Source organism: Centruroides vittatus, unplaced genomic scaffold (genome assembly GCF_030686945.1).
Source record: "Centruroides vittatus isolate TY-2023 unplaced genomic scaffold, ASM3068694v2 contig_1154, whole genome shotgun sequence".
Lineage (NCBI taxonomy): Eukaryota > Metazoa > Arthropoda > Arachnida > Scorpiones > Buthidae > Centruroides > Centruroides vittatus.
This window is the reverse complement of record NW_027120741.1, coordinates 2,052,905-2,080,763: the sequence shown is the minus strand read 5'-3', so window position 1 is coordinate 2,080,763 and position 27,859 is coordinate 2,052,905. Positions and strand designations below refer to the sequence as shown.

The window sequence follows — 27,859 nt, the reverse complement described above, 5'->3', positions numbered from 1 at the left end:
ATGGTTGTGAATTCTTCCTGTTTGATTCTCAAGATTTGAGGTTTTTTTTTGTTCTTGAAGATAATTAACAATGAAATATAATTTTTTTTTATAATGAATTAAAATTAGGTGTTCTATTTCATTATTTTTTTGACAAAGTTTTATAAAATCAGGATAATACAAAAAAAATAATAATAATTGTAAAAGTAAAAACATATTTAACAGAAAAATATTTTAATTTTGTTCATATGTTCATATTTGAGAAAATAACTTTCTAGAAAACATACATGATTAATTTTATCTGACCAGCAGTATTCTTAATCTTGTGTGAGGTCTTGACTAAAATTTGTCTTAAAGGAGAAAATTGTTTTATATATATAAAAAAAAAATATTTTTAGTCGGTAAAACATCACAAGAAAGGTGGTTTTGTGAGAGAGTAGAATGAGAATTTGACCTTTTTTCCAACACTCATAAAAACTGCAAAATAAAATGTATAGTGAAACCGAATGTCATATGAATGCAACTGGCAATATTTGTAAGTGTGGTAAAAATGCTTAACTCTGAACTGTGGGTGGAATTGCTGAGCAGAGTGAAGATCAAATGACATGAACAAGACTGCATTAAGTTGACTTTGTGCCTGGTTCTAATGTGTACCCAATTTTTGAGAGCAGATAAGTCCAAAAGGTCTTGTTATAATCATGAAGGCATGGTTTAAAGTTTTAAATTTTGCAAAAAATTTGAGATGGAATTAAAGAATTTAATGCAAGAAAAATGTTCAAAATGTACTCCTACCAGACAGAATAGCAAATTGTAAAAGATTTATAACAGTTTGATTGAAACCATGATTCTCAAACACAAATCGTGCTACTATTTAAACACGTATTTTTAATTTAAAAGCAAGCAGATTGTTAGCTTTCTGGTTGTGGAAAATTTTTTCTTACAAATCATTATGTAAATGATGTCTTAAATCAATCTGCTCTTCATATTGATTGTAATCAACCATTGAATAAAGTTTAAAATAATTTCTTGTTTTAATGTTTAAAATAAGATGGAGCATTTATCAAAGAAGAATTTTAAGTGGTGGAATTCCATTTCTTCTTGGAATGGAATTGGTTATTAAGAGCATTTTATCTCCTTCCTCCATTCCTATCTAAGCATGTTATCTCCTTTTTGAGAAAAAAGGAGATAAGATGCTTAGATTTCTGTCCAGATTTTGTATTGAAGATAATTTGCTTAGTTTCATTTGATATATAGGATGATTCAGCTAAGTGTGTACAAACTTTTGGAAGGTGTAGATTGCACAAAGACAGATCAGAATCATATAGCAATGCAGGGTCGAAAATGCCATCTTCATGAAATAGATGGCGTTATTCAGCCATGAGACTGCTCATCTGTTGTTTTAGGATATCACCCTATTCATTGGCCTACAAGATTGCCAGACTTAACATGTCTTGATTACTTCTTTTTGGGAGTTACATCAAAGGACTAGATACAACACCCTTGTTGAAAATTGTGATGATCTTGTAGCATGCATCTCTGTAGCTGCTTCAGAAGTCTGAGATATGCCAGGAATTTTCCAAAATATACATGATTCCATGTGCCGACAATCTCAAGCACGTGTTATAGTCAACAGCTGCAACTTTGAACACCTGTCACCTGAATAGATTTCACAAATGTTTTGTGAGTAATAAAAAGCATTTCATTCTCTTATGTGCTGCCATTTTATTTCTCATCCTCTCCATACACTAGCACATGAAAATGGCATTTCCAATCCTGTATTGCTATATGATACCAATTTGTCTTTCCAATTTGTTCAACCTACCTCTCTCAGAAGTTTGTACAGTACATGCTTAGCTGAATCACCCTGTAAAATACAGATTATAGTTTGTTATGGTACAAAAGAAATGAAAAAGACTAGAAAATTAAAGTTTTGTCAGAGAAACTCCATTATTTCCTTTAAAGTGTTATACTCTAATTTCGTGTAAATTTTGATAGATTTTTATAAATTTCAAAAAACTTGTTTAGTTACTGGATTGTTTCATGTGAAGTGACATTTGGTTTTCTTATATCTAAACAGTGATTTCTATGGCATTAGGATTTGTGAAAAAGTTCTCATACTGCATTAGTTATTGAAATAAGTGGTGATCATAAACCTAAAAGATCAAAGTTCTGAGAGACTGAAATCCCAAAAAATCACATTCCCAAGAGATTAAAATGTCAAATATAATCTTGGAAAAAATGATGATAAATGTTTAAAAATGTAAATGTTTTTTTAAATAAAATTTGAGAAAAACACAAACATGTGAGGGAACACTTCATAGCACCTTTTATACAATAAAATATTTAATAACAGTAATAGTCAATATGTATGCACTGTGCTCAATACACATGTATTAAGTAGTATTACATTAATACATAGTAGCTAAAATCAAATATGTAGAATTACAAATTATAAAGACATCAATGCTGAAAATTTTAAATAGTGGGGAAGAAAGTAAAAATATCAACATGTGAAAAAGCATTTTACATGGAAAGATTATGGGCGATGGACGGAGGTAGTCCATAAGAGAGGGCCAACTTTCACAATCATTAACTATATTTTGAAGTCTTGTTTTGTGATAAGTATCTGCTTTTATTCCTCTTAGGGCATGGTTTTCTTTGAAGAATATGCTCATATTTATTTTCTACGTGGCATTGCACTTTTTGAAATTCTTCAATGATTTGATATACACAAAAGTGAGCATTCTATACTAAATTTTCCCATCTTTCGTGTCATGCTTCTATGATGTTTTGGGTATGCAGAAATCCATTCTGCATGCATTCATATATATACACCACAAATTTTTTATTAGGAATTGAGGTTTTAGGTGTTTTGGGATTTTAATCTTTCAGGATTTTAATTCTTGAGATTTTGATCTTTCAGTATTATGGCATTCAGAATTTTGACCCAAATCCCAGAACCAAAACCAAGATATTTTTTTACTATGAGTCATATTAAAGGGAATTTTTTAAAATTATTATTACTGATTTTATCTTCAAACTTCTTTAAATATTGTTTCATAAACATATTAACAATATATAAGTATACTGCTTGATGAATGCAGCTGAAAATATTGTATTTGGCTTGTGCTGATGTAAACATAATGAATTGTTTAAATTATATGAGTAGGGAAGAAGCCTTATGCAAGTTGACACTGCACAATTCATTTGGAGGTTAGATATACTGTATGCAAATAAACATAAAAGCTGATTGGGTCACATCCAAAAATACATGGCTGTGATTCAATCTCATCAGTCTTTGCAATTATGAATTTCAGTGGTCTTCAAAAATATTTTATTCTTGAAATGTTTTTGGCTTTCTTGGAGCCATCATCAGCTATTGAAAGACAGGAGTTGGAGTTACATTTAAAATTTTATAGTTCCATTGGTTTCTGTAGCAGCATAGCTTAAGAGGGACTTTTAATGTTATAATACAATGTGCTGAGTATAAAGAGAATCTCAATATCTTGAGAAAATAGAAGTTGTACTAAAGTTTTCTGAATTTGACTAATACTTTTCATAAATAATTAGTTTCTTGCAGAATTTTTCCAGGTAGTGATTATAATTAAAATCATTGATATTCAAACAACTCATCAAACCCAATGTTTGATTAAAGTTAGACAATCTGCTGAATTATTGGGCTATGATTAGGTTTAAGTTAATAATTAGATATGAAGCAATTTGTCTAGAGGTAGGTGGTTAATTAAACAGCTATCTAATGATAATTTTAATAATTATAATAAATTAATTTTAATTTAGTATTTCTTGAAAAGGATTACCCTGAAGTGGGACTCAAACCTACAACTTCTATTTACCATGCACATTGTTGCCAATTACACTATCTGCACATTTGTATTGTTTACAGAGAAACCTGAAAAATGTTTTTATCAATTTTCCTCCTGATTGTACAATACTTTGTACAATCAAAACTAATTAAAGATCTAAACTAGTTCTTATGATTAGAGTTATAATTTTTGAGGTTATTTTAGCTATTACTATGCCTAAATTTAGATAATTGTTCAAGAACTCTTCCCAGGCATTGTAAGAAGTTTGGAACTTTTTGATGAAATTACAGTAATTTGGTTTTTAAGATGTAATTCTAATTTATTATTTTCATTATTGTTTTATTTTATTACTTAAATTTTGCATAGTATTGTTTAAAGGATTTATTTCTTCTTTGAACTCTGCTCCCTAAAACATTTTATTATTTAATCAAGGTTTCACAGTTTTGAAAATTTAAGATGGAATTATAATCAGATACACTTTCTATATCTTTTCCAACATGCTGATAAACAGGAGTGGCCAACTTTTGTGTACATAAGATCTACTTTTTATCTTAAAAATGTGTCGTGATCGATTTGTTGTCATAGGCATAGTCTAAGTGGAGAGGGGGAGGTGTGAAATACATACTATGTTTATACATTGTTTCAGTATGAGGTGCACACCTGCGAGCTATGGGTAGATAAGCAAAATATATATTCAAAACTATTTTTTTATTTTTTAAATCATTTATTAAGTTTTCAAGATATAAGGCTCATAAAAAAATAAATTTCCAGACCCAACTTTTGACATTTTCAGCTACGAGTTCATTCCGTACAGACTGTACCTAAAAAAATCTTTCAAGATAGATTTTTAGTAACTTATAATATAATTTTTTAATCAATTGCAATGTATAAGTTGTGGTACTGTATGTTCGTAAATATGAAAAAGTTGTTATAAAAATGCACAGTATGGCTCATAATTTGATTTTAAGATTTCTTTCACAATTTTTTTGTGGGCCAGGAAAATTTATCATGGAAGAATGATATAAGATTTTTAGATTTATTCTTTGTTAATTACGAAGGCTATTTTTTAAATAAGGTCCATTTTTTAATAAGAAGAAAAATACTGTAAATATCATTAAAATATATTTTTTCCATATTCTACATACTTTTATCTACTTTTCTACATAATTTCCATTTTGTTTAAACATTTGTCATACCGCTCAACAATTTTTTGAATTCCAACTTCAAAGAAATCTGCCGCCTGTGAAGAAGCCCAATCCATGACTGCAGTTTTCACTTCTTTGTCGTTGAACTGTTGACCACCAAGGAACTCCTTTAAGTATCGAAACAAGTGAAAATCACTGGGTGCAAGGTCTGGACTGTGTGGATAATCGTATCGACTCAAAACGATAAAGCACTGTCCAATCTTTCTGTTTTGTGATCATCAGAAAGCAGTCTTGGAACCCACCGAGAACACAATTTTCGATAATTCAGTTTCTCCGAAACAATGATATACAAAACTGATGTTGAAATCTGTGGAAATTCAATTGATAATCATAAAATCATGAATTGTCGGTCTTCTCGAATTTTGTTATCCACATCACGAACCAAATCTTCAGAAATCAGAGATTGGCCAGGGCGTGACTCATCATGCACATTAACTTGCCCATCCTTGAACATTCTTACCCATTTTCGAACTTTACTGTCACTCATAGCATTATCACCGTAAACTTCACAAATCTGACGGTGAATTTCTGCTGCTGCCAAATTTCTTGTACTCAAGAATCGAATTACAGATCGTATCTCACAGTCGGCGGGAGACTCAATTTTCTTAAACATTTTGAACTTCTACAGCTCAGCATACAGACAGACTATATGGCTGCAAATGGGGTCAAAACGTGCGTCAAGCTTGCTCGGAGCAGAAGCGCAAGAATACTGCCGTGATTGCGCATTATTCTCACTCTCATTCACAAACGGACCTTATTTAAAAAATAGCCCTCGTATTAATCACGGGAGTGCACATCATACTGAAACACCTACGTAAAAAACAACATAATTATTTAACCGGCCAAAAAACTCGCATCCAGGGGGATTAAAACAACATGAGTAATTATTAAAAATATTTGTTAATTCACATTAGCTACAGATAAAGACAGATTTGGAATTTATTTTATTACCTTAATAATAATGGGAGAAATAGTAATAGTATTGTTAATACCTGTACTAAAGAAAAGAAGCTACCGTAGACAGTACCAAATATTCAAGCTAAATGGCTGTGTTTTTCTGAGTCGAGTCGTAACTGCATGCATACTGTTGCGTTTGCGTGTTACATTCAGGCATTGCATTCGGTTACAAGTGTAACACATAAAGTAAAGACATAGCGAGCGAGCGACCAAGATTGGCTTTGCGATCAACCGGTCGATCAAGATTGACTTGGCGGCCACCCCTGCTGATAAAAATGATTCTCTAATTTATTTATGAAGTGGTCTAAACTTTCAGTAAAGTTATCTTGTATAATTATGAAATATGTTTTAGTCTTTCCATTTGTTAGGAAGTTTATGGCACAATTAAACTGTTTTGTGCATATTTGTTTAATGATTTTTTTCCATTTCTTCTATATTTGGGTTCTGTTAAAAATGTGATTAAAAGTATGGTGTAATATTTAACAGAAAATTTGATTTTGTTATTTGTGATTGATCTTGAAATATTCTGCACAAAAACAATAACTTTTTTTTAATTCAAATGTTTTTATGTATTCTTTGAAGTATTCTTATGATTCAATATTAACTCTAATTTTTGATAAACTGTAAACAAATCAATTCTTGCTTTATTGGAGCAAAAAAATTGTGCATGCTTCAATAGGTATTGGTATATCAAAATTCTACTATCAGTTTTCATTAAAGTAAACTTAACAAAAGGCACAAAACAAATTGAAAATTCTAACATTCTAAAATCCATGGGGAAATTAGAGACAACATGCCTGTTTGCTTGAATAAAAAAAAATCAAATAAGGGAGTTTTCACCTAAAAATTATGAAATTTTTTACAGAGGATTTTCAAAACTGTGTTAGACCGAAACTGGAAGTTGTGTTGTACAGAAAATATCCCCAGTTTTCAAACCGTGTTGTAAAAGGGATACCTGTATTTATTTTAATATATAGATTTGGTGATTTAATATTTACTTATTTTAACAGGGATACAGCAGGTCAAGAAAGATTTCGAACAATTACTACTGCATATTACAGAGGAGCTATGGTAATTTTTAATTATAGTGAATTATATTTGTACTGTGAGTTATAGTTATTAATATATTTGATCTAAAAATTTGAAAATCTAATTTTTATGTAAGAATTGTCAATTAAGAATAGTCAAAAGTAAGAAAGATTCAAATTTTAAAAACTAAGTGCGTGTCACTTAATAAAATTTTTTGTTTAATCTTACTAACTATTAGTATTTATTTATTTATTTAGATGTTTAACTGTTGAATATTTTATCTGACTAGTCAGTTTTATTGAAGTTTTTACATGTACAATTATTGTAATATCAATTAAATTATTATTTCACAAGCCAAAATTATTTTAAAAACTCAGAGTTTTTAAAATAATTTTGTTACTTATTAATTTTATTTATAAATATACATAAAAATTACCCATTCTAATATTAATATACAAATATCTAACCACTAAATTTTTTGAGCTGTATTTTGGCTAGTGTGAACTGAGATGAATTTGATCTAAAGACACAATTAGGCTGTCATTTGTATTAACTTTATTAATTTAAAGTAGATTTAAAGTTTCTGAAAGAAAAGATCAATCAGGAGTGAAACTCTAAACTGTATCATCTGCATATTGCCAGATGCATTACCAGTTACACTATCTGCATCTCTGTCTGATCTTCACTTCACTTGCAAAAATTTTGGTGATTAGATATTTAATTTCATAATCCCAACCAATATTTGTATAATAAATACTTTGGCTCCCTTAATTGCAGGTTGTTTTTGGATATTAATTTTTTTTTTAACTATTTATTATGAAAAATGACAGTAAAAGCATTTCTGAATGAATCTGTTAGTAACAAATAAGAATAATATAAAGTGGATAGAATTAATAAGTTCATTTAAAATTCAGAATTTCAGAACTGATCCATGTATTTATTAAGCAGTGGCATTAAAAATTGATAAAATAGGCATCTTTCTTACTAATATGTGGAAATAGTAAAGATGATAGGTCTATAACAATCGAGTTGAATATTATTATATTATTCTGTATTTAAATATATTTATACATCAGGATACACACGATTAATTGTAAACAATTAAAGTAATTGGATGATTTCTTGTAATTTTGATAACATGTTTAATAAATGTAAGAATCAAAAATTATAGTATATATATTTGAAATTTTTCATGTATATGTGAACTTTTGATTCTTAAGTTTTTTTCTAACTTATTGTATAATAATATAGGTTATTAAAAAAATATATGAAAGCAGCAAAATTCAAAAATATTTCAATTCACCTAAGTTGATAAATAATAATTATAATAAAAGAACATGTGGTTTTTTTGGACATTTTAAAGTTTAAAGATGATGAATTCTTTAAAATATTTAATTTTTAGTTTGAATTTATCATTTAATTAAAAAAATATAAGTATGACAATTAATATGCAGTCCTAGATTGAAAGCCTTTTTAGAAGTAATTATACAATGGTATAAATTGTCATAGTTTGTTATTGACTAATAAAAACTTTAACATCTATTTTTTTAAAGTGTGCTGCTATACAGTATAATAGTGTTATATATATAACTTCAATTTAAATTATGTGTTTGTTGTATTTTTATTAGTTGTATGTCAGACATTGCAAATTTTTACAATCTTTAGATAACTATTAAGATAAATTAAATAATATTTAAACAATTTTTTTAGTAAATACTTAAAACTTTAAAAATTTTGTCTAAAATAAAATAAAATTTTATTTTTGTATATTTTAGGGTATTATGTTAGTATATGATGTAACAAGTGAAAAATCATTTGAAAATATAAAAAATTGGATAAGGAATATAGAAGAGGTAATATATTGATTATAATAAAATGATTATCATCAAATGCATTAAGCATATATTTATTTTCAACAATTTTAAAATTATTTTAGAATAATATATTTAATTCTTTAATTTGATCTGATTATTTTAAGTTTGTCATTTTTTAAAATAAATATAAAATGTATTAATGGACAGTTTAATATTCTATTTCAATTCTAAGATGATCACAGCTGAGAATTTTGGACTAAAACCTAGTTTAGTTGGGAAAAAAATTGACAGAGAATTTGGAAATAGTTGGGGGATATATAACTGTGTTTATGTAAAGAAATGATGTACTGTACAAACAAGACAAACTGAAAACAAATACTCATCCTAACCAAAAATGTACAGTACAAATTAATAGTATTTTTTGATTATTACTAGTTTATAATAAATCATTTTAATTATAAAAGCCTTCTGATTTATTCTGCAATACAATCATTAGAATAATGACATTTTTCTATGGTACTGAAAGTGAAATTTTGCATGTGATCTGAAAGGAAATTCTTGTGCATTAAAAAAGAGCATTCTTTGTCAGCCGAAACCAAAGACAAGTACATAATCTGATTTAACATGTGAGTGTCCAACTGTCCATTTTATTTTGTTGGTTCTGAATCCATTCCAAATATGGATTTTTTGTGAAGACTAACATTCATTCTTTTGGTCCTACATCTTTTAACTTATTACAGATGCTGTTTAAACTTTAAAGCTATTTATGTATGAATCTTTTTCTTTTATGATTCTTTGGAGTTTGTGATATGAAAAAATAGTGTAACAAACTTTGATTTTGAAGATCTTAAAAAATTTGTTAGATTTTAATAAGTTCTTAGTAGTCACCAAATCATAGAGATTATGAACTGATTTTTTCAAAGAGAAACTGAGTTGTAAGTAAAGTTTTCTATTGAGTAAAGACTAGATTGGGAGGATACCAAAGTCTGGTAGTTTTGTGGTAAGGTATTTGGGACATATGTTGGATTTTTCTAAAATCTTTGTTTTCAATGAACATGTTGATTTTCAGTGTTTTTTTTCATAATGTATAATGGTATGGATGTAACCTTATTTATTGCTTATGATGTAAAACCAAGCATAAAACTAAAAATATTCTTTTCTGTTTTAATCAGAGACAAAGAACTTACATCAAGTAAAAGCTCAGAAAAAAATGCTTTTATCAAGCAGTGCATTTCGGGCGAATGTTTTCTCATACATTACTTCACTCCTCAGGCTAAAAATAAAAATACAAAAAAAAACACAATATATATCTTACAAATAATAAAAGAACAAAACTTACAATTGACCTTTCTTTGATATAAAGCAAATAAAATAATTTATAAATTTTCTGCTGGTTGTATCTTATCAATTGACCAAAATCACTTGATCAATTGATCAATTCATTTTGTCATGAGCGTTTACTCTGCACAATGTCCAACTACACATCCTCTATCTCCATTTCATTATTTAAATTTATGGTATGTTAATTGGTTTAACTATGTTATACTGTTGTGTTGACCATGATGGGGTGCTTGAGTAACAGCAGATTCTTATTTATTGTGTAACCATTACTCGCTGACCCACTTTTTACCTTTTGTTCATCCAGCAGACATGTTGAATAAAGGTGTTCTGTTTAGCTACTCTAGTTTCTTGTGTGATAATTAACATATTATCAATAGTGGATGAAAATTCAGGATTTTTGTCACACATTCTTTGGTCAGTTGTGAGAGGAATGCAAATATAAATTAGGAAAGGCTTCTTTTCTTAACTGCTTAAATGATTTTAGTGCAAATAGGACTTGCTATCACTGTGTACAATATAATCTGCTAAAGGTATATAACATGAAGACAATGAACAGTTTGTTTAGTGACTGACCATAATTGATCCTCTGTGATGCTTCTCACATAGTGTAATATAGGCTGCCATATTTGTAACATTTCCTCAATAAACTATACTTAAATGTTTCTGTAACCAAAAATCACATGGATTAAAATCTGACTTGTTTTTGACATAATAAGTTATATAATAGTGTTTTGAATGGATACTGTAAAACTTCTGATATTCTGGAAGATTCGGATGAAAGCTGATAATGGCAAAATTAAATTTATAAATACAATCAAATACATGCACAATATAATTGGATATGTGTATGATTTAAAACTCTTGAAAAAATAGTTTTTACAGATTTTAATAAGATGTTTAAATGCATCGTGTTTATTTTGTTTCTGTAATTTGTACATTATTCACTTGAGATGTAGAAACATCTAACTTGAAAATTTTTATCATTAAAATAATGAACATTTGTAAATAGCTTTGCCTTCAAATTAACAACAATTAAAAATTTTAAAATCAGTAACTAGATTTTAAAGTGTAAGTTTTTAAAAATTTTGTTCATTAATTATAGTTATATTTAAAAAAATAGATAAGGCTTTGATTATTTTGCTAAAGAAAAGCTGTAGAGTTAAATCCATTTTTGTATGGTATATTAAACTGTTTCTCTTAAAAGTTTTCATTTACAAAGAGTATTTTTTTCCATTATAATGAATCATAATTTCAAATAAATTAAATAACTTATCTAGTGTATCAACTCTTTTTAAAAAACTAAAAATTCTTATTACCTAGAAAGTATGAGCTAAAATGAACATATATTGATATCAGTTGAATTGAATTCAGTAAATGACTATGTATTGTTGTATATCAATAACTGTATTTTATTTAATGTTATCTAACCTTTAAATTAAGAGATGATTAATAATAATTAAAACTTTGTTTAATTCTTATATTTTGGGTACTTATTACTTAAGTCACCACATAATGCATTGCATGTCATATTCTGGCATTGTGATATATATTTTATTGGATCACAAGTCACATTGCCTTTGAAATAAAAAAAGCATTGCATTATGCTTTTAAAGTAATTCAAAGTATGTAAAAATTGAAATCTAAGTAAGAATTATTTGTTTCTAAAATTTTAAAAATTGCTTTTGTTTTTAATATTAGCATTAAAGTTTTAAGAAAAAAATTATTTTACAAATAATTCATTATCTGTTGGAATGAAATGTAGTTTGATGTTAGATATGCTGTTGAGGGGAATAATGTATTTGTTCACTATATCCAATTTATATAAGTGTGAGAAGCTTTCTCTGACATCAGCCTGGTAAAGGCCACTCACTTTGTCACTGAATGGCTATTCTATTAGGTGTCATCGGGATTGTAAGATTCCTTCGACATCAGGTCTTGACACCAGTTAGGATAATATTTCTGCACATCCTAACTCGCAAGTATTCAGATATATTCTTCCAACAAAATGTTCAAATAGGAGGGTGCTCTGTAGTTAGAGTGGGAGGGGTAGTGAAATTGTCAATAAGGTGTCAGTGATACACGAGATACTACAACCATTTAGATAACTTGATAACATTTAATATATGTAACGTAAAAGATTACAGAAGACGAAACTTAAGGTTACATGTCATTAACATTAGTTTTGTTTAAATTAGACCCGAGATGGATAATTCAGGTACCTATTTTCTTAAAGACTAAATCTAACTTAGATTCTAAGTCAACTGAGAGAGAGAGCGTTTACAATTCTCTAATTCTCCTGGTAGGTAGCTGATTAGTTGACTTCTCATAGTATAAAGTCGTCGTTAGACTTTATAGGGAGGACAAGAGCTGGGATGGACAGAAGCTGGGCTGGTTGCTTCTTGGAGAGTGCCCCCCCTGATGAACAGGTTTGAGTCCTTTTTATCCTTCCTGAGCATGGGAGACTTTACTCGGGCGACTTGATTTATCGCAGTCAAAGGTTGAGATGCCTCACTGGCCTGGACGGGCTGTAAGAATTTGATGATCTAACCAGATTGTTGATATTTTCTTGCCAGGTGTTGCAACTCTTTTTGGCAAAGGCAAGCAAATTTGAAGTTCTTAGAAGTCATCAATGAGGTGTTGTGACTCTTATCTCATAATTTAGCCGATTTTGACGTTTTTCCCCATTAATAACCATATGTTTGGATTTATTCTCGAAACTTATTCAAAACAATGTTAACGATTGTTGATTTTGTAAGGATATTTGATTGTTTTTATCTATTGGGCCAGAGGACAATGGAAATGCCAGGTGTTAGAAAAACTGAGGTTTTTCCACTTTCTTAATTTCAAGGTTTAAATGTAATTAACCCCCCTGGATCTCACATAAGAAATAACAAGGTTTTGTTTGTATTCTGCAGGAATATGGTATATTATATTTCCAGTGTTTTTTCAGAAAAAGGTAATAAAATGCAATTATGCTAAGTGTATTAAAAGCAAGTTATTGGAGTTGTGACAAAACAATTTGCAGGTGATTTTGGTGTGTCGGTTAATATACAAAAGCCCAGATTAAAGATTAGTTTTGTCATTTCTTTAGATTTGAGTTTTGAGATTGAATTGTTTTCATTTAAGTTTTGTCTATAATTTTTACATGTGAATTGTTATTTTAAGAAAAGTATGGTAAATAGAATTACTTTTACTTATCTAATTAAATTAACAAAAATGTATTTGACTAAGATTTAAGAAAATTCATTCTGGTTATCTAAAAAAAATCTTATCAGGAATTTTTGAATACCGTGCTTTTTGTACAATAACAACGAAAAATTATTAGTGCTGCTTTTTTTTATTATTAACTGAATTAATTTGCTAAAAAAAAATGCTTGTTAAATTCAAATAAATTTGGATTTTAAATTTTAGATTGGTATGCTTTTTCAATTCTGCTGTGAAATGTTACTATGCAATGTGACACACAGCATGATACAACAAGCATTGTATGATTTAATTAATAAGTACCATATTTTGATTTATATAATTCAGTTTAATTATTTATATAAATTTTTAATTATTTTAAGCATGCTTCTGCTGATGTAGAGAAAATGATTTTGGGTAATAAATGTGATAGAAATGAATACAGACAGGTTTCTAAAGAGAGAGGAGAACAAGTAAGTATTTGCTATTAGAACTGAATGTAATAAAGCACAAAATAGAGTTGTTAATATTAATTTTTTCATAATTAAAAATTATTAAAATCTTATATATTGATTTTTATCGTAATTGTAATATTTGTTTTTCATTAAGTGAATAATAATTATTTTTGAATTTAAGTGGGATAGAAATAGCAACATTTCTTAAAAATAATTTATTTTTCTTAATCTATTAAATGATATTTAGTAAAATGAAATTCTTATTACCATTAACCTTTACAGGAAAAAATTTATGAATGCATTTCTGGATTCTAAAAAGTTATCTAAATGTTATTAAAATATAAAAAACATCACCAATGTTTGATATACAGTGGAACCTTGCTTAACAAGCATAATTCATTCCAGAATCTTACTCATAATTCAAAACACTTATTAAGCAAAACAATTTTTCCCATATAAATGAATGTAAAATATGATAATGCGTTCCATGCTGAAAAAAAACTCAAATATTTTAATATTTAAGTATAATGTTTATTCAAAGAAAATTACACAGTATGATATACATTGTTAAGGAGTATGAGTCGTCATCATTTCTTCTAGTGTGGAATGAACCAACCTGGAATGCAAATTTGATTTTCAGAAAACAAAAAAAAAATGAAAACATGTCTCAAACATCTCAGTCAAACAATATGCCAAATTTTTGGGCATGTAAAGGCTATAATTAAATATTAGAAATTAATTTGACTAGAGGTAGGCAGTTATGCTTCCGTCTCGTATTAAATTTAATAATGTCTAAATTAAAAATTAATTATTTATAATTTTTAAAATTTAATTTGGAATTGGTCATTAAATTTAAATCAAGATGGCAGCATAACTGCCTACTTCTAGTCAAATTAATCAATTTCTAATATTTAATTATAGCCTTTACATAACCCAAGAATTTGGCTTATTGTTTGGCATGTTAATTATATCACAAGCTATGGTTGTTGATTTTTATATCTAATATGTCTGAACATAAGTTTGGAAAAAGTGTGTTCAGCACTCATTCCACTAGCATCTTGGTGTTGCTTGTGTGTGATCACAAGCTATACTAAGATGCTAATGGATGTTTGTTTGTTTAAGTTATGGCAATGCTACACTTGGGCAATCTGCCTAGGGGGATGCCTTTGCCTTCCGGGAGGTCTTTTAAGGGAAAATGGTTTCTTTAGGTGTTACAGACATGGAGAAAACCTGGAAAACTCTGTGGTCAGCCTGTCTGAGCAAGGTGCAAACCCACGATCGAACTCCCAGTGTTCAGGGTATGAAGACTGCTTGGCCACTGGTGGGCCCTGATGCTAGTGGAACGAGTGCTGAACACAGACTGATATAGCATGTGCACAATACAAGACTTTCTCCTCATCACTCACTAAGCGAGTCATTTTTTTACAATTTGTTTTGTTCATTATGCGAATTATTCATTGTGAGAGGTGCTCGTTAAGCGAGGTTCCACTGTACTTAAAATATAAAAATAATTTAAAACAATGTAAATGATATTTAATGGTTATAGGAGCAATAATATTTTTATTAAAAATTGGGATCAAGTTTTATTGCTAACTTGACACGTGAACAAAATTGTATTTTATCTAATTAAATAGTCACCAAAATTTTAAAAAAAGATAAAGAATATAGTAATATAAATACAATAAATTCAATAGTTTAACTATTAAACAAGATGCTTATTTCTTGCTCATTCACTTATTCCATATAAAATATTACAGATAAACTGATTATATTTAAACTTGTCATTTGATTGATAGATATAGCTGTAATCTAAAGAATGAACTAAACAGAGAATATTGTGACAGAACAAATGTGATATATAAAAATCATAACTTGTATGAAATGCTATTTACTGTGATCAAGCTCCATTGCATAAGTTAACAAGTACAGCAATTTTTCTATTATTCATGAATATTTATCTGTGGCTTGTTATCTTCTAATATATTTAATAGAATGGTCTCCTGAATGTGATGTTTAAATTTCTTGCGTAAGATCTGTATAATAATAATAATTGGTATGTAAATAGAATTTGTAGTAAAAATTAACACTGTGTTATATAAATTTTGTCACATGAATCCTTTTTAGTTGACTTAGGGGTTACTTAGATATTTTTATAATTATCATCACCACATCAAGTTAAATATAAAAATTAATATGAAAAAATTTTTCTTAGTTGGCTATTGAATATGGAATAAAATTTATGGAAACAAGTGCAAAATCCAGTATTAATGTAGAAGAAGCTTTCTATGTCTTAGCAAGAGATATTAAAGCAAAAATGGAAAAAAAATTAGTGAGTATTAAATAACAATATTTATATAGAAATAACTTTCTGAATGTTAATAAAAGATATTAGAACAAGAAGTAATGCAAGATCTACTTGTATTTATTTTGAATTACTGTTTAATGTTTTAAAGCAGAAAAACAATTTTATAATTTTTTAATATATAAGAATTATAAAATATATTAAATAATATCAGTTTATTCTTATTCTTTTTCTTTCTCACCTCATATTTTCAATGTTACTTATACCTTATTTAATTAAAATAAAAATCAGATTTGATATCAAACATATACACTCAAAACACCTTGTAAGAGTGCAGCCATATTTATTACCAAATTCGAACATTTTCGGTCATGTTTAATGACCTTTATCAAGAACAAATGAAAAAATCGATTTCAATTTTTTCATTTGTTCTTGATAAGGGGCCGTCCATAAATTACATAAGGTATTTTGTGGTGGGTGGGGGTCAAGGATTTCTTACTCAGGTAGGGGGTAATAGATCTCGTCTTATATAATATTCTTATTTATATTTTTTTTATCTTGTTGAGTGGTGGAGTTTTGAATTTGGCGGTTTCTATTAAGAACACTTGTTGTACTAACGCCATCTTGTGTGATGTGATAAAATAATAATGCTAGCAGACTTATGCTCTACACATTTTTTATCATGGGAGAAAAGCTGTGTGGTGGTTTCTTTGTTTTATTAGAATAAGTGCACCACTCCTATGGGTACTAAGAATACATAAACCAAAATACACGATACAAAGTAAACATACAATTAGTATTCGGCTTTTAGTGAAAACTAAAATGTAAAACTAGATATTATGAATAATCTTTTCTTCCATGTTTAGTGAACATAATTGTAAAAAGCATCAAACAGTGGCTTCTGAACAAGCTTATCGAGTGGACATGACTACCGGAAACCAAGTGTAAAGATTTCTATTTTCAGAATAAGTCTATGGGTGTATTGATCGTAAATTGGACAATGATAGATCATATGGTAGACGGTGTCTAGGTTTTCTGTAGAGCAAAAGCAAGAGGTAGTTTCTGCCCAGTTATACATCACCAGGTAGCTTCTAAACTTATCATGCTCAGTAAGAAGTTGAGCAGTAGCAAACATTAAATCTTTAAATGGCGATGAGAGCCTGCATTCAACACTAGGAAAATAAAGTTTTGTTATTCTACCAGTTTTACTGTTCAACCATTGTTGATTCCACTTTTGCATAGCATTGTCATCAATATAATTTGTAAAGCTGCTATGTGAGAGAGGGATGTGAGGGATATGTAGTCCAAGTCAGTGATAGTCCTTTGCAGCTGACTTAGCCTCAAAGTTGGCTTTTTCATTTCCAAGTATGCCAGCATGGCCAGGAAAAAAATATAAAAGTTATCTTATTTACAAGATTTTTAATATGGTGCTGGATATACGTGATTTTATTGCTATTGCAATTGGGATTTAATAGAGCTTTTAAGACAGACTGATAATCACTGTAAATGTTGATAGACAGAGTTTTGTTTGGTAGTGAAGTGGCCCATTGAACAGCTTGGTAGTCAGCATCTTCTTTAGCTTGATAGATGGAGGTATGTTGGAGATATCTGTACCTTCTAACATATTTTGGACAAAATATTCAGTTTGGAGGAAGATAGATACTTGAGCCAACATGAAGGGGGCTTTTAGACCCATCTGTGTAGACATTAATGTCTGTATGATTATCCATGGAGGAAGCAGACGACCCCAAATGTACCCTGGGGATAACCTTGTTTACAGGGTGATGATCATAGATAGTAGGGTAATTGCAATGTGGTAGCATATGAACAGCCGTAGATAGGAGTAGAGATTGTTGTTGAGCCTTGATGTTTGTAGTTCTGATGTAGTAGTTTAGAACCTTTTCTACCATACATAGTGGCAAAGGAAGGAGCTCTGCTAGTATCAGAGAGGCATTAGTAGAAACAGTTCTGCAGCACTTTGAAATTCTGATAGCAAACTGTCTTTGAAGAGAGAGTAATTTACTTGCTACTGAATTTTTACTAGTTGCATGACCCCAGCTAGAGGCTGCGTAAAGTAGCATTGGTTGTATTACTCCATTATAAGAGTTTTACAAGCTTTATGATTTAGTCCCCAAGTGCATCTAGCACATTTTAGCAGCATGTAATTTATTTTTTTGGCCTTAGCTAAGATGTAATTCATATAGCAACGGAATGTGGTTTCTATTCTCTCTTGTTTTATTTTGTATGATGTTTCTGTTTACACATGCACTAGCTAGTCGATCTGTCAAAGTTTTTTGTGTCCTTTTGTGAAAATTAAAATTTATATAAAAATGAATATTATGACGTTGATTAATGATAATAATAATAACAATAAAAAGATTGTTAATAATTAAAAAAATAAAGTTCTTAAAATAAATTGATCATTGGAATTTATTAAATTTTTATATTTTTAAATTTGTTCACATAGTCTTTTATAAATAATAGTACATATTAATTAACTAATTAATAATTATATATTTTGGACATAAGATTTTTAGGGTTTCATAAGAAAAATTTTTTTTGTTAGAATCTTTCTATAAAATCATGCCTAAATATTACGTAAGATAGGGAAGGGGAGGGGGATCAAAGAAAATATTACGGTTTCTTACACAGGGATGGGAGGGGGTCTAGTATGGCCAAAATCGCCCTTATGTAATTTATGGACAGCCCCTAAAGGTCATTAAACATGACCGAAGATGTTCGAATTTGGTAATAAATACGGCTGCACTCTTACAAGGTGTTTTGAGTGTGTATGTTTGTTATGAAATGCAGTCTACGAAGAGATTAGATTTGATATCATTCTTTAATTATGATATAAATTTCTTCAAAAATATAAGTAACTAAATGGAACAATCAGTTTGAAGTTTCCTTGTAATGAATTATCAGTTATAGTGGTACTTATTTGATGAGAGAAAAAGATAAGTTTTAAGCTTTGTATAAAATTAATTCATGTAAAAATGTAATGTTAAGTTTTATTATTTGAATTAGAATGTATAACATATAATTGATATACAGTATTTAAAAATTTTAATTCCATACACAGGAAGCAAACAATCCTCCAAAAAGTGGAAGTTGCCACTTGAAACCCATCGATCCACCAAAGAAGACACCTCGTTGGTTCTGTCGAATTCTATGATAATTTAAAAATCTCCATCTATTATTATACAGTTATGAAAACCACTTTTGCCACTATATTGTGAAAAATGTTAAAAGTGGCAGTTTGTTTTATAAACATACTCACAAAAGAAAATTTAAAATGGCATCTCATTTGCAGTTCTTTCTGAAGATATATATATGAACTGTCCATTTTACTTCTGAAAAACTGCATATCAGATAAACTTCAAAACAAAAATAATTTTTTATTTCTGATTTGATATATAGTATGACAAGAAGCAATAATTGATAAGCTAGCTGTTTTGTTTGGAGGTTTGTATTTGAATTATGATATGTAATTATAAAGACTTTTTTCTGTTTAATGTTTGTTTACAATAGATTTTAACAAAACATATTTAAAAAATTTTGGTAATTTGCTGATTTTTATCAGCTATTGTCTTAGAGCTGATGTTTTATAAATTTTAAGAGTTCCAAAATGCAACAGCTCCTAAAAAGTATCAGTAAGAACAAAAAAGTTTTAATTAAATCTGAAATGTCATTAATCTTTGTCATTACTAAGTATCCTATTATTGCTGTGATAGATTAAATATGTATATAAAAACAATGCCTACTAAGTGAATTGTATTATTGTATTAGAACAAATTCCATTTTGGATTTAAATTCATAAATTAATCTTTTTATACAAATCTGAAATAGAGAAATTATACATTAATAACTTTTAATTTATAGTCAATATCCTGATCTCTATATTATATTTTTGAAATTTAAATTTTTACGAATACCAAAAATTGTAAATTTGAACAAGTCTTTTGCATAATTTTATCATGAATGCAATAATTAAGGGAATTGATTTGTGACAGTATTGTTAAATAATTAATTATTTATGTAAAAATTTATTTGCACATAAGTATTAAATATATATTTAAATAGTTTATATGTATGATAAAATGCTATTAAATGTTTTAAATATAATTTTTCCAGTTGAATAGAATATTCTATCGGAAATAGAATATCGATGTTAAAACCTTTTATTCCGTATCACATTTATTATATATTTGTAATATCGATCTTAAAAAATAAGCTATATTTCTATTGGGCAGATTTGATGTTTTACTCTTTGTAAATGCAAAAAAATTAACATATCTGAAAATCATAATTTTCTACATTTGATTTGAAATCCCATTTTTCTAAAATTTGGAATGAAATTAATTATAATAGTGTATTGATAGATAAGAAACAAACCAGACTTTTATGACTTTGGACCATATTTTAACCAGTTTCTAGTGGTTCTTATACTGTTGTGCCACTGCAAGATTGCACCGTGAAGAATATCATAAAATTAAAACGCATTAATTCTGCCTTGATTTATATGTATTTACATCACTTCTTGCCTTGATTGTGGATAAACTTAAGAAACAATTACATTGTTTGCTGGAGTTTTGTTTATATCGTAAAAACTATTGTAATATGTATAAAAATATTTTTTATATTTTAAATGAAATTTATTTTAATATTTAATGTTTACTTATTGTTAGATAATTTAATATCATATATATATATAAATGTATATCTACTGTGTATCAATATTGAATTTTACAATTTTGTTTGTCGGTCATTTGAAACGTGAAAATTTGCATTACCTCTGTAAAAGCAGAACGAGACTACATGGAACCTAATTGTTGGTCCGAATTATCCAGAAGTCATTCGGACGACAGTCGCGGGAGTGCCAAACCTGAGCGTCTTTGGACCACACGTTCCATACAGTGGTAATGTTTTTATATTGAAAAAAAAACATTAATTCTTGATGGTATCTGTGGTAATTTGAGATGAAAAAGTTTGATAGCAAATGGATTAAGCAGGGTAAGATTTTAAAGGTTCTATTATATATCATATTATGCATCTAATTTTAGAAAGAAATACTAAACCCTGCCACACTGAAATTTGTATAATTTTTTCCAAAAAAAAAGTGATGAAACATTAGATTGTCATTGTAAATATTAACTTTTGTGAACCATTTAAGTTTCTAATATTCAAAATCGTGTCCAAAATATTAATTTGTAATAAAAAAAAAATGTTGATTATATCTTTTTGGTAATCTGTGTATCTTTTCTGACAATGACAATATATTTTAGTGCTATTGAATTTCTGATTAGTATATTCGTATATACCAATAGAGCAAAGAATATCTTCCTTGACTTCATAAGGATACAGATTTTACTGTTATGATCATAGATGATGATCATAATTTGAAGTCTCGCTACTTATCAAAGCAGACAGTTTGCTGTAATCTCAGATTTTTATCATAAAATTAGTTTTGGTATTTCTTTTTACACTTTTTGAAAATATAGAGTTGGCAAATAAAAACAAAACAAAATTTTATATAATGTATTTAAGTACAGTATAGTAATCATAATAAATTTATACAGTACAGTGCTTATCCCTTACTTAATGACTAATTCATTCCTGAACTCTTGCAAAGCAAAAAGTCATCAACGAATAAGCACATCCCATTAATTTCAATGATATGAGTAAAAATAATGATGCATTTCATCTCGACTGACGATATACAAAGTTTTCAGATCAATAAAAAGTTTACATTTTTTTTTCTCAATTTATATTAGTAACGAATGACAATCTGAACAGAAGATATAATAAAGTACTTTTTGCACTTACCAAAAGAAGTTAAGAATTAATATGATGGAAAGTGGTTAATGATAAAGGAGAATGTAGGAGTCATTTTCTAGAAATTTATATAGTCAAGCAATGTACTGTACAGTACCTTCTGAATCCATGTCTAAAACAGATAAGAGAAGAAAATCATTGAGCATAATACTTTTGTACAAAATTCATGATATATCTCACTTTACAGATATCTTTTCATATCTGGGTTAAAGAAATTCAAGATAGTTTGTTCATTTGTTTTTTTTTCTTTTTACTCTAAAAGGCTTTCTTAATTCCCACAATCAAGTCCATTTTGGGCAGTGTGGTAGAATTGGTAAACAAATAGTCTTAACTCCAGCAAATTTGAAATGTACAATTCTGACTCCAACCTTTTCCTTTTGCTTTCCCAGTTGTTGCTTATTGGAATTGTGTCAAATTTGACACAACTCTATATTTTCAGATCACCTGAACTTAAAGTAAAAAAGAAGAAATTGTGTTGGTGTCTACCCCATCCTGAGATATTAAATGAAATAATGATTGATGTTATGCCAAATTTTGTTTATTAATGTCCCCTTCTATACAAGCTATTAAATTTTGGTGGTTAGAGGTCAACGGGATGTGGAGATGGGGTTGTGTCAATATCTCAATTAGGGTTGAACTTAATGAAGATTTTTCTCATTGTTAGCATTTAGAATTTTATAAAAATCTCGTCTATCCTCAAAATTAAGTTTTCTGCCATTTTATAATTAAAAATACAAGCATTTTTTTATAAAGTTTAACAGATGGTTCTCCCACAATTTTTTTCATTATAATTAGTAATAAGATTTTACTAAAAAAATAACAGCCAGGAAAATTATGCAACTGGTTGCTGGATTTTTTTAAAAAATATATCGCCAATTTCTTTTATAAGAAAGATGGCATTAGGTAGCTAAATATTTTTACCTAAAATTTCTAAAAACTTATACTAAAATTTATGGTGAGAATCAAAAAATGAATATAATGAATTTACCTTGGAAAAACTTTTCAATACATAAACATACTGTCTTAATCAGTCAAACGAATTCCACTTAATTATTAGTTTGTTAAATTTAATTAATTTTTGATAAATTAAACAGAATAAAATGCAAAAAATAGTGACTTGATAAATGACAATAACTTAACCTATGAAATAGTTTCGCCTCTTCTGACTACTATAGAAATAGTTAATTCCCTACAGATACTTGCCTAAAATCAAATTTATAGTACAATTTAAAAACCTCTTTTTTCAAACTTCATAATTTTGAGCAAGTATACACAATCGTCAGGTAATAGCAAAAACTTATTGAGTCCAGCATAGTCCCCTAGAGAGCCATACCTTCTATATAACGCGAATATATTTGCATAAAGTAATAAGTTATTTTCTGAAAGCATAGAGTACATTGCATGCAATACACAATACTGGTGTGAAATGGCCTTTATAAATGAACATCTTTGACATCTAAATTTTTTGAAGTGTCCATTTTCTAAGAAAATTCTTTAGATACTAATTAAAAATAGTTTTCATATTTCATTTTACCAATAATAAAATTCAAGGTTGGAGACAGAATTTTATTAACTCCACAACACAAAAGATGGAACCAGAAAGACTACTCCCGAAAAATTCCTGGGTTTTTTCAACCTGTCCGATTTGTTCCCGGGTCCTCCAAACCGACGGCAAGATGGCCGAGCGGTTAAGGTGTCCGCCTATCTGTAAATCATCTTGCAAGGTACCAAAATACATGCAATAGCATTTTTGAAACTAACAAACTATGAATTATTTTTGAAAATTTATGGACAATGTTTTCTTGTCTGCATTGTTCAATTTTATTTTATCTTGGTAATGCCCAAAGTTTCTTTTGCTTTCTCTTCATTAGAGAACCTATGTTTGTATTAAAGAACTCATAGTTTAATTGTTCCCGAAACTGTGTTTTTACTGTGTATTGAGTATTGAACACAAGACTGTGTTATTTATTAAATACTTGGCTTTTTCCACCTTTATTTAGTTGATACGGGTACATTTACTCGTTTCGGGCATTTTGCCCCTCTTCAGTCAACTTGCTTCCTTTCAACGTATGTAGTGTTCATTTGTTGAGTTGTACATGTAAATTTTCTCCTTCTTGATGGAATTTGCTGTTTCTGTGACAAAAACTTATAGTTTAATTGTTCCTGAAACTGTGTTTTTACTGTCTGAAATGAGTGAATGTACCCATATCAACTAAATAAAGGTAGAAAAAGCCAAGTGTTTAATAAATAACACAGTCTTGTGTTCAATACTCAATTAAAGAACTCATGTTAAGTGAACTGTCATGGGATTGCAAAAATTCAACATTCTGGAAGCCATTCTCTTGCAAGAGCCAATTCAATTTATCACAAATGAGTTTAATGATCATAGAGTTTAATGAATACAGTTTTACCCATACAAAATTTACTGTTTGTAGAGTGACTTCATTTTCTTCCTTTTGGACTTTGAGCTCATCATAACAACATTCAAAATTCAGTTTTTTGCTAAAAAGGAAATTTAAAAAGACTAAATGCAAAAATTTTGTTGTTTAAAATTAGAAATTATGCATACAGACTGAAGACACCTCATTACCGGCTTTAGAATAAATTGGCAAAGACTATTTTTTAAACAAGACTTTACTAAAACTTTTTTGTTAAAGTATTGTAAATTTCCCTAAAATTGATATATATTTATTTCCAAAAGCTGTTACAGGGAAAAGTCAAAGTTGAGTGATAAATGTATTTATTTTTACATAGAATTTAATTTGCTATAATGAGATTTTGCAATAAAAAAAAATCTCTAATTGATTTTCTTACAATTAAATTTGATCCTTTGTATATAACTACTTTAATATTAAATTATAGTTTATGAAATTGCATAAAATAGTCTAAAAGAATTTTAGATAAAAAATGTTACTCTTCCCAAATACTTTTTAACTTTTCAATATTCTGTGAAATCAAAAGCATTAAAGCATGTATTTTGCATACACTTCATGAAAGTCTGAGTTATCCATTTACATGTATGTTTTTCAAATTTTTTCTATCCATGTTAAAAAGAATATATTTGATGAGGAGTCAATTTGCTTAAATATTTGTTTTTCTTTTCCTAATAAAAAAAAACAACAAAATGAGTTGCCGTTATGAGATTTTGTTATAAAAAAACTTAAGTAATTAAGCATTTTGCCATTTTATATTTTTAATTTCGAGAGTAGTGATGAGTCTTTATAAAAATTTTAAATATTAATGAAGTTTTTACTTGTTAAGTCCTCTTCAGATACAATGTGATTACCCACTATCTCGCCACCTGATTGACCTTTAACCACCAAAATTTAATAGCATTATTCTCCTTATATGCAAGCTACCATGCCAAATTTCATTTCTTAATTAATATCTCAGGATGGGGTAAAAATGAATAGACACCTCCACGTGAAATTTTTTTTTAACTCTTGGTTTCGGGTGGTCTCAAAATGTGGAGATTTGCAAAAAATCCAGATGGTCAAATTTGACACAATTCCAATACTTTCCTCTATTATGCATACAAAACAGCTTGGAAAGTAAAGAAACTTAAATTATGTAACTTGAAATCCATTTAAACATCTACTGTTTGGATATTTAGAATATTTGGCTAATATCCTGGTCCATTTGTATCTTTTCTTGAACTCTGCAACTTTGTTTTTATTTGTTTGTCTCCCTCTATGCATTTAATGCCGCTCTCTCTGCGTGCCATATCGGAAATCCTGACGTCGGCGAGCACCTGGCACAGGTTAATAAGTGGTTAGTAAAGCACCGAGGTGTATCCTGGGGAAGCTACAACCAGAGTGCTTCCCCGTTGCCTTCTCTGGTACGCGATGTTACGTGAAGGGAAATGCCTTCTGGGAGGTCTTGTAAGGGAAACTGGCCCCTATTCAGGTGTTACAAACGTGGAGAAAACCTGGAAAACTCCACCTGGCTGGACCGTCCGAGCAGCGCAAACTTGCAACCGAACTCCCAGTGTTTAGCGACAGAACTGCTTGGCCACTGGTGGGCCCATTTAATGCCTAGATGGAGAAAATTCTTATTGATAACATTTTGGTATATGAAAATGAAAGTTCAGATTACATGATGTTTTTGGATATAAATACTCGTATTCTATTATTGTTGAAAGATTTTTCACAGAAGTTTGCAGCCCAATAATAATACAATTGTTAAAAGACAATTTGAAAAAATTGGAACTATAAATTCCCACTGTTGTCAGCTGTTCTTGAGATTAAGGTAGGATAGAGTTAGATAGACAAAAGCAGAGGCCCAATATGGAAAGATTAGGGGCAGGAAGCCCCGATTAACTACATCTGAATCTCTGATGCAAACCAGAAGTTACATTATTTCAATTCAAAAATTTTCCCCTGAAAGAAGTTAGATACCAGCATGATTCTATTGCTATCTAACAGGAAAATTATGATGTACAAGGGCAAGACATTACTAATTTGAGGTGGAGAGCATATATTTTAATTAAATAAATTTAAAAAGTATGATTGTCACAATGCCGCCAAGCTGCAATTTTTAATGTCACAAATAATTGCATGTTTTTGTTGTTTATTTTACTGTAGACTACAGTTTGTTTGGAGTCTTGGAGAAATCCTTCTTGCACTTGTTGCCTTGTCAATAAAAAATTTCTGAAAATAAATTTAGCTTTGTTTGCAATTTTAATAATAGTCATAATCCATTAACTTTTTCTACAAAAAAACAATGTTTGTTACAACAACTTACATTTTAAATGAGAGTATGATGTAAGTAATGGAAGAATATTTTTCTATTTCCTCATTAGAAGTATAAAATATACTTCTAATGGGGAAAGTATAGCATTAATGAATAAATCATTAATTTGCTATTATACATTTTGCCCAACTGTGTTTCAGAAATGTTTTCTGCTTAATAGGTAAAGTTTGGATGTGCAAAAATTCCATCAGTTTGACAGGTCTGCCATGCAGAGGTTAAGCAGACAAAATGATTTTGTGTCAGTTTGGATTTCTCAGAGGATGGAGTTCCATTTGTATATTGTTAACATCCTTTGTATCTTAATATTCACTGTTTTCTTCTTTTCATGTGTACTCTTTACCAGTAAATTAGTTTTTTCACAAAATATTAAAGTAAAAAGTACTAAAAATATAAAAATTGGCAACTTTCTCAAGTTTTCAAAAGAAAATTTTGGTGCAAAATTGATTTCCTGAAGAGATTTCATACAGAAAATGGACCTGGCTTTTTAGTGAGGGAAATTTTACAAATGCTGTTAAATATTATAATTCATAGCAAAACTTTTGTATTATACTGCCTTTTTTTATTTGGAAAATATCTAAATTGATATTTTAATTATATATTGGAATAGTTTAAAATATCACTCACCAGCAGCATTAACTGATGGCATGTTAATCCTAAAACTGAGACAATGTTTACATTCATTTTTCCTCTAATGGTAAAAACGAACAATATTATGCTGCTGAAGAGGAATTTATGTTAAATATAAATGAATTATATGTAATTGTCATTGTATTAAATGAAGTGATTATTAAACAAAAATTACTGCTCACAAACCTTTAACCGGTGCGAAGCACAAAGTATCTGTCAATGTAAACTTTTTCGGATCCCTCCTGGGTCCTTTATCGAGCAAAGAATCATTTATAACGACTAATTTGGTATTTTTTGTATTTTTGAAAAATCGTTCCAAACCACTGGTTTTCGTTTTAAATAGTCATTATAAATGATTCTTTGCTCGAGAAAGGACCCAGGAGGCATCCGAAAAAGTTTACATTGACAGATACTTTGTTTTGCACCGGTTAAAGGTTTGTGAGCAGTAATTTTTGTTTATCATACTCCGGTGTGTGGTGATTCTTCATTAGAAGTGATTATTATTTTATGATGAAATTCATGATCCAGTTTTACATCTTATTTTGAGAACTATTTC

General features: G+C 28.8%; 1 protein-coding gene across 1 annotated transcript in view; it reads left to right on the top strand.

Annotated features, from left to right (window-relative positions):
- The window catches only part of Rab8 (RAS oncogene family member Rab8), a 28,130-nt gene extending 6,805 nt beyond the window's left edge, over positions 1 to 21,325 (top strand). The window contains exons 3-7 of the mRNA XM_067275371.1: positions 6,976 to 7,036; positions 8,770 to 8,847; positions 13,716 to 13,805; positions 16,000 to 16,116; positions 19,172 to 21,325. Of these exons, the coding sequence (XP_067131472.1) occupies positions 6,976 to 7,036; positions 8,770 to 8,847; positions 13,716 to 13,805; positions 16,000 to 16,116; positions 19,172 to 19,264 (439 nt within the window). The 3' untranslated portion in view covers positions 19,265 to 21,325. The remainder of the gene's footprint in view (positions 1 to 6,975; positions 7,037 to 8,769; positions 8,848 to 13,715; positions 13,806 to 15,999; positions 16,117 to 19,171) is intronic.
- Positions 21,326 to 27,859: the final 6,534 nt, after the last annotated feature.